The sequence below is a fragment of the Peromyscus californicus genome, unplaced genomic scaffold (assembly GCF_007827085.1).
Source record: "Peromyscus californicus insignis strain IS unplaced genomic scaffold, ASM782708v3 Scaffold_13__1_contigs__length_99412109, whole genome shotgun sequence".
Taxonomy (NCBI): domain Eukaryota; kingdom Metazoa; phylum Chordata; class Mammalia; order Rodentia; family Cricetidae; genus Peromyscus; species Peromyscus californicus.
The window spans coordinates 9,100,592-9,114,005 of record NW_026294424.1 but is presented as its reverse complement, the minus strand read 5'-3'; the positions used below and the strand labels follow the sequence as shown (position 1 = coordinate 9,114,005).

General features: G+C 51.3%; 1 protein-coding gene across 2 annotated transcripts in view; it reads left to right on the top strand.

The window, feature by feature from the left end:
• Positions 1–13,414, top strand: part of Gck (glucokinase) — a 39,596-nt gene that overhangs the window by 22,042 nt on the left and 4,140 nt on the right. Inside the window, exons 2-6 of one of the 2 annotated variants that reach the window (XM_052734435.1) lie at positions 8,054–8,216; positions 8,648–8,802; positions 9,850–9,969; positions 11,711–11,806; positions 11,911–12,010. In XM_052734435.1, coding sequence (XP_052590395.1) covers positions 8,054–8,216; positions 8,648–8,802; positions 9,850–9,969; positions 11,711–11,806; positions 11,911–12,010 — 634 coding nt within the window. The remainder of the gene's footprint in view (positions 1–8,053; positions 8,217–8,647; positions 8,803–9,849; positions 9,970–11,710; positions 11,807–11,910; positions 12,011–13,414) is intronic. The other variant, XM_052734437.1, reaches the window with a different exon arrangement.

The window sequence follows — 13,414 nt, the reverse complement described above, 5'->3', positions numbered from 1 at the left end:
GCTCCATGGGTAGGATCACTTGCTGTACAAGTAAGAGAACCTCAGTTTGAATCCTCAGTATCCACATAAAAGCCAAGTGTGAGTGTATGTTACTGAAACACCAGCATTTGGAGGGCAGAGCCAGGCAGATTCCAGGAGCTCACTAGCCAGCCAGCTTAGCCGAAAACATGAGCCTCCTGTTCAGTGTGAGACCCTGTCTCAAAAAAATAAGATGGTAAGTATTAGAAAAAGACACCCAATGCCCTCCTCTGGTCTCTTCTGCACGGCAGTGTATAGGTGCATGCACACAAACACCATACAAACACACACACACACACACACACACACACACACACACACACACACACACACACAAGAGAAAAAAGAAGGATGCATATTACCAACTAAGCCATAGAAAATGACCCATTCGGTCTGCTCTCTTCTATCAGAAGAAGATGGAGCTAGAGAGACGTCCTAAGTCATGGTTGCAAAGCTCTATTGTTTTCTCCAAATCCTAAGCAGACATGGGGTTTGTGCAGCTTCTTATGTCCTGTGCATCGATCATGAGATCTTGTCCCTTCTGTCTGGATCCCTCGTCTCTGGACACGCCATCCAGTCACAGCTCTTGAATGTAGGAAGTGCATTGTGTTACACTGCCCTTGCTTCGGCACGGTTCTCAGGGACAAGATGGATTCACAGGAGGGTGAGTGTGAGTTGCTAGAACCTGGCGCTCTGTGCTTAGTCAGCTAGGTCCCATTCTCCTTTTAAAGGTACAAGTGAATGGAAAGAGATCATCCCTTGGAACGGGTTCTGGGAGGATGCTTGTTGCTCCTGTACAAGCAGTCTAGCCAAGACTGAAAGTGGGTTGGTTTGTCTCTGGCTTTGCCTTGGTCCACACCCCGCCTCCCACTTCCCAGAGGCCAGAGCTTGAGGATTTGCCTCCGCCTCATCTGTTCTGTGGCTTGCCCCAGGAGATGGAAGCAAGACCCCCAGGCAGCTGCTCCTTGGCCTGGCACCCCAAATTCAGGCCTGAGTATTCTCTCCCCACAGCAAAAGGGGCTCAGAGCCAGGGGTTGGGGGGTCAGTGACTTGTCACAAGAGGTCTGGTGAGGCCAGCTTTGCTCTATTTTGGGAAAGGGATCAATCGTGTCAAGGGGTGACCATCCTGGCCAATCGTGGGAGAACCTGGCATTCTGACAGGGCACCCTCTGTACCCTGACCTACTTGCCAATGGTGGCTAATTTTAGCAGGGCTTGGAGATGCCAGCAAGTGCAGAGTATGTTGGGGTCACTCCAGGCCAAGCCCAAGAGAAGGACCAGGGGATGTCTGAGCCTTATGGAGAAACTCGAAGCGAGCCTGTGTCCTGAGCATTGCTGTCACAAACCCAATGGCCTCTTCCGTTCTATTTCTTGCTGTTTGGGTTGAAGGCAGTTTAAGGAGGGTCCACGCCAGTAAAAAATTCTGAGTGAAACACGTATTGTTTTACTTGGGGGACATGTCAGGGCATCCCCAAGGACCTGAACCTACTCCTGCTTGTGTTGCACAGGTACCCCTCCTCTTCCCTCCCCTCCCCTCCCATCCTCATCCCCATTCCAGACCCCATGGCCAAGCTCTATACTTTTCACAGAAACTTGGCTTCCTTCCTTTTCCCAGCTTCCCCTTCCCACCCAAGTTCCATGATGGAGTCCCAGACTGTGTGACATGCATAGCCAACCCTCCGCAGATGAAAACCCATGGGGATCCCCACTGCTCCTAGAGCAAGTTGGAAGCTTCACTGGCACACACAGTTCCCCATCATACACATACCTGCTTCCCTTCAGCCCTTCCCTTCAGGCACCCATTACCATTACCGTCTTCCTTAACAAGTCTGAGAGGTGGGGTGTGGATAGGCTGGCTCCAGCCACCTCGTCAGCCTCTCAACAGCCATACCAAGCAGCGTTCAAAGAGCAGAGCAGCCTGCCTCATAGCCCCATCCTTGTGGCCTTTGTCAAACCCGACCCCACGTGGTCCTTTGACCTGGCCTGGCCCTGACCTTGTGGAAGTAGGCAGAGTATTTCAGCAGCCGCTCATCCGGCCCATTAGTGCAGAAGCCCTTGGCTGCCTGTCTCTTGCAACACTCAGCCAGACAGCCCTCACCTGCAGCAGGTGGCCTCAGGAGGCAGGAACATCTCCACTTCCCCAACTACCTCCTGCTTGTCCTCTCCGAGAGATGGCTATGGATACCGCCAGGAGTGGAGCCCAGTTGACTCTGGTAAGGGCCACTCACAGGCCAGAGGCCTGGAATCAGAAGGGGAACTCTGAGGCCAGCACCCTCAGGTTGGGGAGGGGGGTTGATGGGCCATTGGAAGGGCAGATGCAGTCCTGTAAGAGTCCTGGATGTGGCCCTTCTTCCCTCCATACCCTCCTCACTGACGCCACTATTGTCCATCTCTTGAGGAGTTCACAGGGGCTTGCTCCTGGGACAATTGTGCCTAGACTGGGGTTTTTCCTAGTGCTACTTATCTCGCAGGGATACCTCATGGCTGTACTTGGAAGACTGTGGGGTTCTCTTCCTCTGGAGTATGTGGACGGCTGACCTAGGTCATTCATTCCTGTGTGTATAGCCACCAGAGGGCCTGGGGAAAGAGAGGCCAGGCTGAGGCTGGACATGGGGGCACTGAGACTATCTCTGGACCTTGGGTGCTGTAGCTTTTATTCACAGGCTTTTCTAGCCCTTGTCCAGATTCTCTGAGGTCCACAGCTCCTTGGGGCCCCCTCTCCCAGTGCTAAGAAGGAGACCTCTTCATCTGGTAATCACAACACTTGATGGTGCATTATCATTAATGGTTTTTGAGACAGGGTTTCTTGGAATTAGCTCTGTAGACGAGGCTGGCCTTGAACTCACAGAGATCTGCCTGCCACTGCCTCCCAAGTGCTGGGATTAAAGGCATGTGCCACCGCTGCCCAGCGATGGTGTCTTATTTTTTACTGCACTCTAAGGTAGGATCTCCAAGCCTGCTCAGGGCATCTGGCCCTGCCAGCTCCATTCCTCCCATTTTCTGACCTGTGACCTCATCCAGACTTGTAGCCTTAAGAAATCCCCACGCTGAGGGCTTTCAAGTGTGTATCTCCACTGTTTCCCTGAACTCTGTCCTCACACAGCCAGCCATAAACACTTGAGACAAATGTGTGCAGGCAGATGGGTGGCGTGCTTGGCTCAGCTTCCCAGAGTGCTCAATCCCAACGGAGCCCTGCTCCAGAGGCTCAGGCTAGCCCATGTGATCCTCCTGATGTGTCTCTACCTAAAACCCTCAAGCTGTCAGCAGATGTGTATGTTCTCTAGACCTTGCCACCTCTCCGTCCTGTGCTTACCGTCACTGTACCCTGAGTGTGGAGACAGCCTAATGCCCCCATTCCCACCCTGTCCCCCAAAGCCCCGACTCTGCAGCCAGGAGTCTCTAGGCTTCTCACAGTCGTTGGGGTCACTCCCTTCTCCCCTCTATGCAACCTCCCCACTTTCTAGGGACTATCAGCAGCACTCTCTCCGCCCACCCTGATACCTGCCTCCTCTCACCGCTCCAGCGCCATGTAATTCTTTCCCACGGCTCTCTATGAGCACTGGCCTCACATGGCTGCTGTACTTGGGACAGATGTTCCTGAACACACAGATGGCAAACATGCTCTCAGCTCCTCTCTAATATCCCACCCACCACACAGCACACTGCCCACAACTGGCATCTGCTAAGGAGGCCTCCCAATGCTCCCTAGGGAATTAGGAGGAGGGGAATCCTCCCACAGGAAAAGCCCTATGTTCGCTTGTGACCTTGAACCTTGGTTATGTGTCCTGTGACTTCTCAGACAAGGTCCACAAGAGAAGCTAGCGAGCTAACAGAGTCTCCCTGCAACATGAGACCCTTCTAGAGACATACACCCTAGACTGTCTCACTGGACACCAGCCAAAACCAGGTCCCCAAATCATGTAGGAAGCAGCCCAATGGGTAGGTGTAGGCTCCGAGCCCGAGCATCTGCTTACCACCCACCTCTTCACTCATAGGTCTATGGGCTTGTGGGGAGGGTTTGGACAGTGTGTATTCAGTGTCCTGGAGTGTCTTGGAATGATTCAGGAATGTGGGGGAGACCCAGGGATGGCCAGGGTGGGCCTGGCCTATAGCTCTTGCTCCTGTGTACAATCTATGGGGACTGCTAGGTAGACTTCATCAAGACATGATGCCCATTGTCCCCCTCCTATACCCACAGCCTAAAGAATTGTGAAGTCACTCCTGGTCAGACTCCCCCTGGGTTGTACACTGACCTGGTGCTGGAAGTATGGGCATCCATCTGAGGAAGGGGCTTCTGTTTCCAGGGACGGACGGGACTCACCTTTGGAAGACACTCTCCACAGCAAAAGCAGAACCCCTTAGCAGCTTCAGCTTAAGCACCGTCCAGCAACCCCCCTCCAACCTGCATCACTAGGCTTGGGGAAGAGATATAGGGGTATGTGAGGGTGTTCTTCTAGCCCCAGGGGTCTGGATGAGTATGAGAAGTACTGCAGTGTGCCGGATTTGACCAAAGCTCAGACTGAGGGCTCTGTGGTCAGGGAACTTAAACCACTTCTACCACTGGGGGGCAGGCTCCCCACTTCCCTATAGCCTCAGTGAGAATGCAGACCCAGTTTGTTGGCAGTCTCAACTTCCTGTAAAAAAGGATCTCGATTTTAAATAGATTTTTAAATGTTGGCAGATCCACAGGCCAGATGCAATTCTGTTTATGAGAATGGGACTGGGCTTTGCAGAAGGTCCCATCTCACTGCCTCAGTGCCAGAAAGCTCTACCTCCTTCTCCAGAAAGATGCAGAAAGTGTCGTGGTAGGGGTAGGTAGGTATCTTGGGTTATTGATCATGGCCTTGCTGGTGAATATGGAGTATTAGGGTGTGTTTGGGGGGAGGTCTTCTTTCAGAGAAGAGGTTCTGGTGTAGTTCTTGTGAAGTGTTTACATACTCTGTGTCCTGAAGCTGCAAATCAAAATTAAGTTTTGATAGAGACAGTATCGGTCCTCTTGACAAATGGCATCAGTTTGGTTTCATGGGTGTCAGGTCCTCGGGACACACACTCTGGCTTAGGAACTACAGAGCCTGGGTAGCATCCAGTACGCTTGGTTTTCCAACGTTTACAGGAAGGTGGCGAGACAGAGAGATTGACCCGCAAATCCGCCACTTCTGAGAGAAGGAAACAACAGTTACTTTATATCACATTATCACAGGAACCCTCTAAAATCTGGAGAAAATCTTCTTAACTCCATACAGGATGAGTCACTTAGGGCCCAACTCAACGAGATAGTCCAGCCAGACACTAACCAGTCACCTTGGGCCGAGTCTTTAACTCTCAGCCTCTTCAGAGACCCAAGCCTGAAATATTAGCTCATTTGGTGAAAGGTCTAGAACTGAAGGCAACCCTAACCTTAACCCTAACCCTAACGATAATCCTAACCCTAACCCGAACGCTAATCCTAACCCTAACCAACCCTAACCTTAACCCTAACCAACCCTAGCTCTAACTAAACTCGGAATCCAGCCTCTAGTCACCAAGAGGAGCTACTTGAACAGAGAGGCAGGGATGGGGCCCAACAGGGCCTGAGGATGAACTTTTGTTAAGATCATCCCTACTTGTCTCTGATATAAAACCATGGGTATCTATAATTGGGTCCCTTTGATTGTTTTTTATTTGGTTTGGTTTGGTTTTGTGACAGGCTTTCCTGACTCTGTCTCCTGAGTACTGGGATTAGAGGCATGTGCCACCACACCCAACCTGTCACTGGGTCCCTTTGAATAGCTGTACCTCAAGGGAGAAACAAACATCTTACAGCTGCTCATTCTCAGTAAATTCTACAAGACTAGGAAAGAGACAAAGGAAGCCAAGGGTGTTGCTTTGGGGAACATCCTGGGTTGCTGGATACAACATGGATTGTTCCAGAGGGTGCTGAGTATGTCTCTAGAGGCCTGCTCTACGGGGCTGGGGGCAGAAGTGGCTGGCTACATGCTCCCCTCATTCTCAGCTGATGCTGGTGTCTGCTCAGTGCCTTTGTTCAAACCCTTGCCTTTCGAACCCATTCCTTTAAACTTCCCCGGGTTTAAACTCTATGTGGGGGCTTTTATTTTTCCTTAAGTGGTCATTAACCAATGCTCTGTATCTCTTAGGAATGCTTTTGGTTGAAGGGAACCAAGAGTCCCCATGGCAGCCGGGCGGTGGTGGCGCACGCCTTTAATCCCAGCACTCGGGAGGCAGAGCCAGGCGGATCTCTGTGAGTTCGAGGCCAGCCTGGTCTCCAAAGCGAGTTCCAGGAAAGGCGCAAAGCTACACAGAGAAACCCTGTCTCGAAAAACCAAAAAAAAAAAAAAAAAAAGAGTCCCCATGGCTTAAGTGACTGCTCCATAACCTGCATGTAGAGTTGGCTAGGTCTGGCGTCACCCTCTCTTCTCTGCCGTGTGCAATAGGCTAACAGTCTTTTCCCTCTTGTCTCTGCATGGCTACAAGATGGCTGCGGCAATGCCAACCATCACATCCTTACACAGCTGTGTTCACAAACGAAGAGGCACTGAATTCCCCTCTCCCGCTAAATTCAGGCTTCCCTTCACCTGCCATTGGTGAATTCAGTCATATGCCCAAGCTCCAAGCAAAGGAGATAGAACCACTGTGCCTGGCTTAGTCTATCAGGGTTTACTGTTCCTCCCAGCCCCCCTGAGCAAATCTGGGTAATAGAAGATGATGCCCCTGCTGTAGTCCAAATTCCTCCAGCGCACTGAGCTTATGTGCAAAACACAAAGAGAGCAGATTCTCATTTTAAAAAATGGATCTGTAACTGTTATCAGAAGATCCCTCATTTTTCTTTTTGGTTCAAAGTACAAGTATCTTTGCAATGACTTCTCACTACCCTGTGTACTAACATATGCATGAACACACACTGCTCTACAAAGTGAACAGCCACATAGCTGCCCACCCTGCAGGGTCCAGCTACCCTACGCCATCATGTGGAGGGTGAATCCCCTACCTTGGCCATCCACTTGCAGGAATGGCAGTGTTGGTTCTGAGCTTCTCATGCACAGGTCTCCTGTGTCGATACTGAGAGTGTCCTCCCTCTGGGCTTAAAGCTGGCACACTGTGGACGGCCATGCTTTGCTAGCCAGACCCCTGTTTGGTACTAGGGGTCACTCCAGCTACTCTAGTCTTGGCTACTCTATGCATACTGGCCCATTCATTCCATAAAGTCCTACAGTAGGAAAAAAAACCTGGCTCTTTACACAGTAATGCCCGCTCCAGTCCCACCTCACCAAAGTCCCGTTTAGAACATTTTCCTCCCCTCATCCTGTGGTGATATATTGCATACCCTAATAAATTTGCCTGAAGATCAGAGAGACAAAGGAACAAGCCACCTCTTACCTCTCAGATTCCTCAGCTTGAAAAGCCTTCTTCAGCAGAAAGACTTTAGTTCCTGTCTCCTCACACCTTAGATACCTTTCTCCGCCCACCCATATCATTTCCTGTCTCAACTTTCCTAGTGCTGGGATTAAAGGCTTGTGACTCCCAAGTACTGTGATTAAAGGTGTGTGCCACCACTACCTGGCTCTGTTTCTCTCCTAGATTGAGTCAATCTCATGTAGTCCAGGGTGGTTTTGAACTCACAGAGATCCAGACTGATCTCTGCCTCCCGAATGCTAGGATTAAAGGTGTGTGCCACCACTGCCTGGCCTCTATGTTTAATCTAGTGACTTGTTCTGTTCTGATCTTTAGGCAAATTTATTAGGGTGCACAATATATCACCACATCATCCAGAATCTTAGGGGCAATGGGAGGCACTTCAAGGCATTGTGCTTCAAAGACCTGCTAAGAGCAAAGGCTACCCAGCTCCCTGCTGTTCACTCCCCCCAGAGCACCCAGGCTAATTGCTGAGGGGCTGGGCCTGGAATATCTGAAATAAACTATGGTAAATAGTCTGACGTGTGGACCATCCTGCACCTGGGGTCAGAAGACAAAAAGGAGACCCTTGGTGTGTGGAGGTTCCTGGTGGCAGCCACAGGCGCTCCCATGCCCTCCCTGTACAGGTAGAGCAGATCCTGGCAGAGTTCCAGCTGCGGGAGGAAGACCTGAAGAAGGTGATGAGGCGGATGCAGAAGGAGATGGACCGTGGCCTGAGGCTGGAGACCCACGAGGAGGCCAGTGTAAAGATGTTGCCCACCTACGTGCGTTCCACCCCAGAAGGCTCAGGTACCGCAGGGATCATCTGTCCCTAGACAGGACTCCCTAGGCAAATGACGGCATCCCCAAGTCACTTGATAGGTCTTTGTCCAGTTGCCTGAAGCCCTGGGGTGCTCAGGCCCAGCCTGGAGCTATCAAGCCTCAGGAGAACTGGCTTCTTTTTTTGTCTCTAAGGTCGCTTGGGGAACCTCCTCCTTATCCAGAGTGTAGTCCGTTACTCTAGGTCTCTATGTAGCTATCTGGGTTCTGACTGTCTCTACCTAAGGCAGGGGTTTCCCGCTGATGTTCCCTAGTTCACCTTTGACCCTTCCACAGTTCTAGCATTGCCCCACCCCCAGCGTCTAGGCTAGCTTCTCCTCATCCACAATGTCTGGGGTCCCCATACCTATTCCACCTGTCAGATAGGCAATGAGGCTGAACATATCTCCCTCTGCCTGCAGAAGTTGGAGACTTTCTCTCCTTAGACCTGGGAGGAACCAACTTCCGGGTGATGCTGGTGAAGGTGGGAGAGGGGGAGGCGGGGCAGTGGAGCGTGAAGACCAAACACCAGATGTACTCCATCCCCGAGGACGCCATGACGGGCACGGCAGAGATGGTGAGCAGCTTGAGGGGCTGGAAAAGGAGGGCTAGGGGTCGAGGTCGCCCAGGACCTCAGGAGAACTGGTCCTGATGGGAGGGTTCTGAGAACAGAAGTGATGGTGGGCCGCTCAGCATCAGCGGGAGACCCAAGAAGGTGACTCAGAGGCTTAAAGTGTCCCAAGTCGCGGTTCCAGTCGTCTCAGAACAGGAAGGGGCTGAAGAGAGGTCAGCAGAGGAGAACCCAGCTTCTGTCCAGTTTCCTAGAGGGGAAAGCAAAGCTTAGGAGTGAACAGCCAGCCAGAAGCCATGCTTGCCCAGCCGTCAGTTCACACAGCCCAACCTTGCTCACAGGCCACCACTAACCCGCCAACAGGTATATGCCAAGTGGCGTGGCAAGAACCACACTGTCTGCCCGAGCAGCAGGGTCCCCTAAGCATGAGGGAGACTCAGACTGGGGACCTAGAAATAGAAGGAGCCATGGACTAAGCCAGAACCCCCAGCCATGCCCAGGGACAAGGCAGAACCCATCACCAGAGTTACCCGAAGTCACTCAGCCTTCCCTCAGCACATCTCAGCCTGGGACTGGGCATGTTACGAGGCAGCTCCCTCATCCATCTGCAAAGCGCTCAGCAGTACATAGCCATGTGAACCATTCCACTGGAAGGGATTGGGACCAGCCTTCAGCAGGGGTCAGGTGGCCAGGATACCTAGGAAACAGCACAAGAGACGGAAATCATAGTCATGGCCAAGAATGTGTTTCCACCCAGAGCTTTACAGGACAGCCATCCAGGCTTGATGCTAGTCAGTCCTCACTGGGCAAGTGAGGGAGGGGGCTTAGAGGATCAGCCTGTCTTGTGCCACATTGCTCTGGGGACCGCAGTCTGCAGGGTTCTCCATCTGGGGAGGTGCACGGCCTGAATCCTAATGAGAAGCAAACAGCAGACGGGTCCAGCAGACAGTTGCAGCCTCTGGGGTCAAACGTCTTAACACCTCCAAGGGACCCTGGGGAGAGAGCTGCTACTGTCCCAGCCCTGACCCAATGCCACTCTGGTGCAACGCCTAGCTCTTTGACTACATCTCTGAGTGCATCTCTGACTTCCTGGACAAGCATCAGATGAAGCACAAGAAACTACCCCTGGGCTTCACCTTCTCCTTCCCTGTAAGGCACGAAGACATAGACAAGGTGAGCCAGGCGGAGGAGACGGGAGGGGGATGAATGGAAGGAGACACTGCTCCCACTGCCTTCAGGTGAGGCTCCCCAACCCAAGCTGTAAAAGAGCCCCCAAGCTTAGAGGAGACTTCAGCTGTGGCCCCTGTCACTTCCTATCTGAAAAGCTTTGGCAAACAGACATAACATCAGCTGATTCTTACTCTGTGGAAAAGCCTCTCAGGAGACATGCTATGGTCACCCCACTACAGATAAAGAAACAGGTTAAGCAAGTTGCTCGCAGTGGGAGGTGGCAGCTGGCCTGGGGCCCCAGCTGACCACAGAGTGCAAAGACACCTCCCTGCTTCTGGCTGAGTCACAAGTTGGAAGGATCTGAGAATCTACTCCACTGGCAAGGTCACAAGTTACATCAGACATACATACACACACACACACACACACACACACACACACACACACACACACACACACACACACACCATAAGGTCTCTTCTTTAGTTTCCTTTATAGGTCCTGTGATAAAGTACTCTGACAAAAGCAACTTTGGGGAGAAAGGGCTTAATTTAGCCCACAGTTCCAGGTTATAGTGTATCATACCGGGGAGTCACAGAGGTAGGAGTTTCATCCACAATCACAAATACAGAGCAAAGAATTCTTGCTCGCTTGTGTTCAGCTCACTTTTGCCATGCCTCTGCCTAGGGAATGGTGCCCCCAACTAGGGGCAAGCCTTCCCATCTCAATTAATGTGATCAAGATAACTAACTGTCCATTGGCCAACTTAATCTAAACAATCCCTTACTGAGACTCCTTTCCCAGGTGACTCTACATTAAGTCAAGTTGAAAATCAAAATAAATCAATACAACCTCTGTGTCAGAGATAAAACCAGGTCATGTCCCAAGGGGCAAAAGCATCAGCCAAACCCACATCTCCAGTAGTTTTCTAAGCCCCAAGCTCTACAGAGAAAGCCACATGTGATATCTTCATGTGCAGCAGGATTCACTGTAAGAGAGGAACCCCAACTGTAGGTGGGATTTTCCTGTCCCTACCGCCTGCTCCCAAATAACTGGCAGCCGCTTCCCAAATAACTGACTCAGAGACTCAATAGAAATTATAAATGCTTGGCCGATAGCTCAGGCCTGTTACTACCTACCTCTTACATTTAAATTAACCCATATTTCTTACCTATGCTTTGCCATGTGGCTCATGGCTTGTCACCTCATTTTCTACACATCCTGGTTCCTCATCGGCTGCCTGGCATCTCCTCTGACTCTGCCCTTCTTCTTCCCAGAGTCCTCTGTGTCTGGCTGTCCCATCTATGCTCCCTGCCTGGCTACCAGCCTGTCAGCTTTTTATTAATCAATGACAGTAATACATATTCACAATGTACAGAAGGATTATTTCACAGCACCCCATGTTATTCAGCACTGTCCTCCCAGGGACCTGACTGTCCTACCTCTACTAGGGAATGATATCTCTAAGCTTTGCTGCTCAACACTCTTATGCTAGAGGGTACAACTTAGAGATAGAGCATTCTCAAGGTCCTGGGCTTCTCTGAGTGTGTGTGTGTGTGTGTGTGTGTGTGTGTGTGTGTGTGTGTGTGTGTGTAGAAAATTGTTCCCGGTACCTCTCAAAGCTGTGTGAGTCTACTTCCTCATATGGGAAGTAGGTGGTGGGGGTGCCATGGACCTGTGACCTGGTTGGTTTAAGGCCGCAGATCCCTGCCACAGCAGCCATAATGCCTTCCTACCCCTACAGGGCATCCTCCTCAACTGGACCAAGGGCTTCAAGGCCTCCGGAGCAGAAGGGAACAACATTGTGGGACTTCTCCGAGATGCTATCAAGAGGAGAGGGGTGAGGACACCTTTGCCTGCCCTGAGGGGCTGTCCCGGGCCCCTACTCCTTCATACAGGGCCCTCTCCTCAGCTCCATTTCCGTCGTCTCTGTACTCTTGGCAGGACTTTGAGATGGATGTGGTGGCGATGGTGAATGACACAGTGGCCACGATGATTTCTTGCTACTATGAAGACCGCCAGTGCGAGGTCGGCATGATTGTGGGTAAGGGCCTGTTCCCCTGCTGCCCTTCCCGGCTGCACTGAGGCTTAGCAGTCAATGCCAGAGCATTAACAACCGGTGCCAGTCAAGGGGGGCCTGGCCCCTGAGCCAAGCAGCCTTGGGGCTGTGGTGGTGCGGGAACTGTGTGTTGATGGGAAGCACTTCAATGTTAGCAGCAGCAGCGGGGCATCAGGTGGCCTCCCAGCTGCACACCTGCCCTGCCTATCTGGATGTAATTAAACCACTTTATCTAGCAAATTGACCACACTGGACAAATCTGTCCAAGTGGAAGAGAATCAGCAGAAGTGGCGTCATCCATGCTGCAAGTCGGCCCTACCCCTTCCTGGCCCTGCCCCCGACAGAGATTCAGCACTGAATCTCTGAACTGCCAGGCCCTAAACCCACTCTGGAGGGAAGGCGAGTCCAGAAAAGGAAGCCACAGCTGTCCCCTCCTAACCAGGGGTGGGAGCTCAACACCAGTTCTCTTCCCCCACATTGTCTCAGAAGTTCCTGTGGTCTTCCGAAGCAGTGAGTGTGTCAATCGAATCTGTTAACTGCTGGGCACACAGGTGTAGGGATGTTTGTTTGGACTCTCTGGGCCCTGATTACCCAGAAAGCCCTGTGTTCTGGGCCCTTCAGAGACAGATCTCCAATGCCATGTGTTTGTATTCATAGGTCCTCATCTGCACTTATACTTGTCCCCTAAGTAATACATGCTAAATAATATATTCATACTATAAACATGCATTTTTAAAAACATTATAGGTGTATACACACACACATATATATATATAACTTATTGCTGCTTTGAGACAGGGTCTCACTGTGTAGCTCTGGCTGTCCTAGAACTCACTATGTACCAAGGTCTTGAACTCACAGAGATCCTCCTGCCTCTGCCTCCCAAGTGCTGGGACTAAAGGTGTATACCACTATATCCAGCTGTGTGCGTATATTTTTACACTCTAGCCCAGTGGTTCTCAACCTTCCTAATGCTGTGACTCTTTAATATAGTTCATGTTGTGGTGACCCCCAACCATAACATTATTTTCATTGCTACTTTGTAACTGTAGTTTTGCTACTGTTGTGGATGGCAGTGTGATATTTCCGACGGTCTTAGGTGACTCCTGTTGGGACCCACGGGTTGAGAACCCCTGCTCTAGCCTGCCCCCAATGCATCTCCCTTCTCTTTACTATTTTTACTTTCTATCTTGCCTTTCTAGTGAAAAGTTCTCCCTCCAGATGTGTCTGGCTGTGCCTCCATATATATATCCCAGCTGTGCCCTCCATAATTCCTCCTGGGGCTCCCAAGATACCTCACTTAATCCAGGCCAAGCTGCACCAACTCTGCCGGGGCACACCTGTGGTGTGATCCGAAAGTGATGGGTACCTTCTGGTGGCCCATCACTC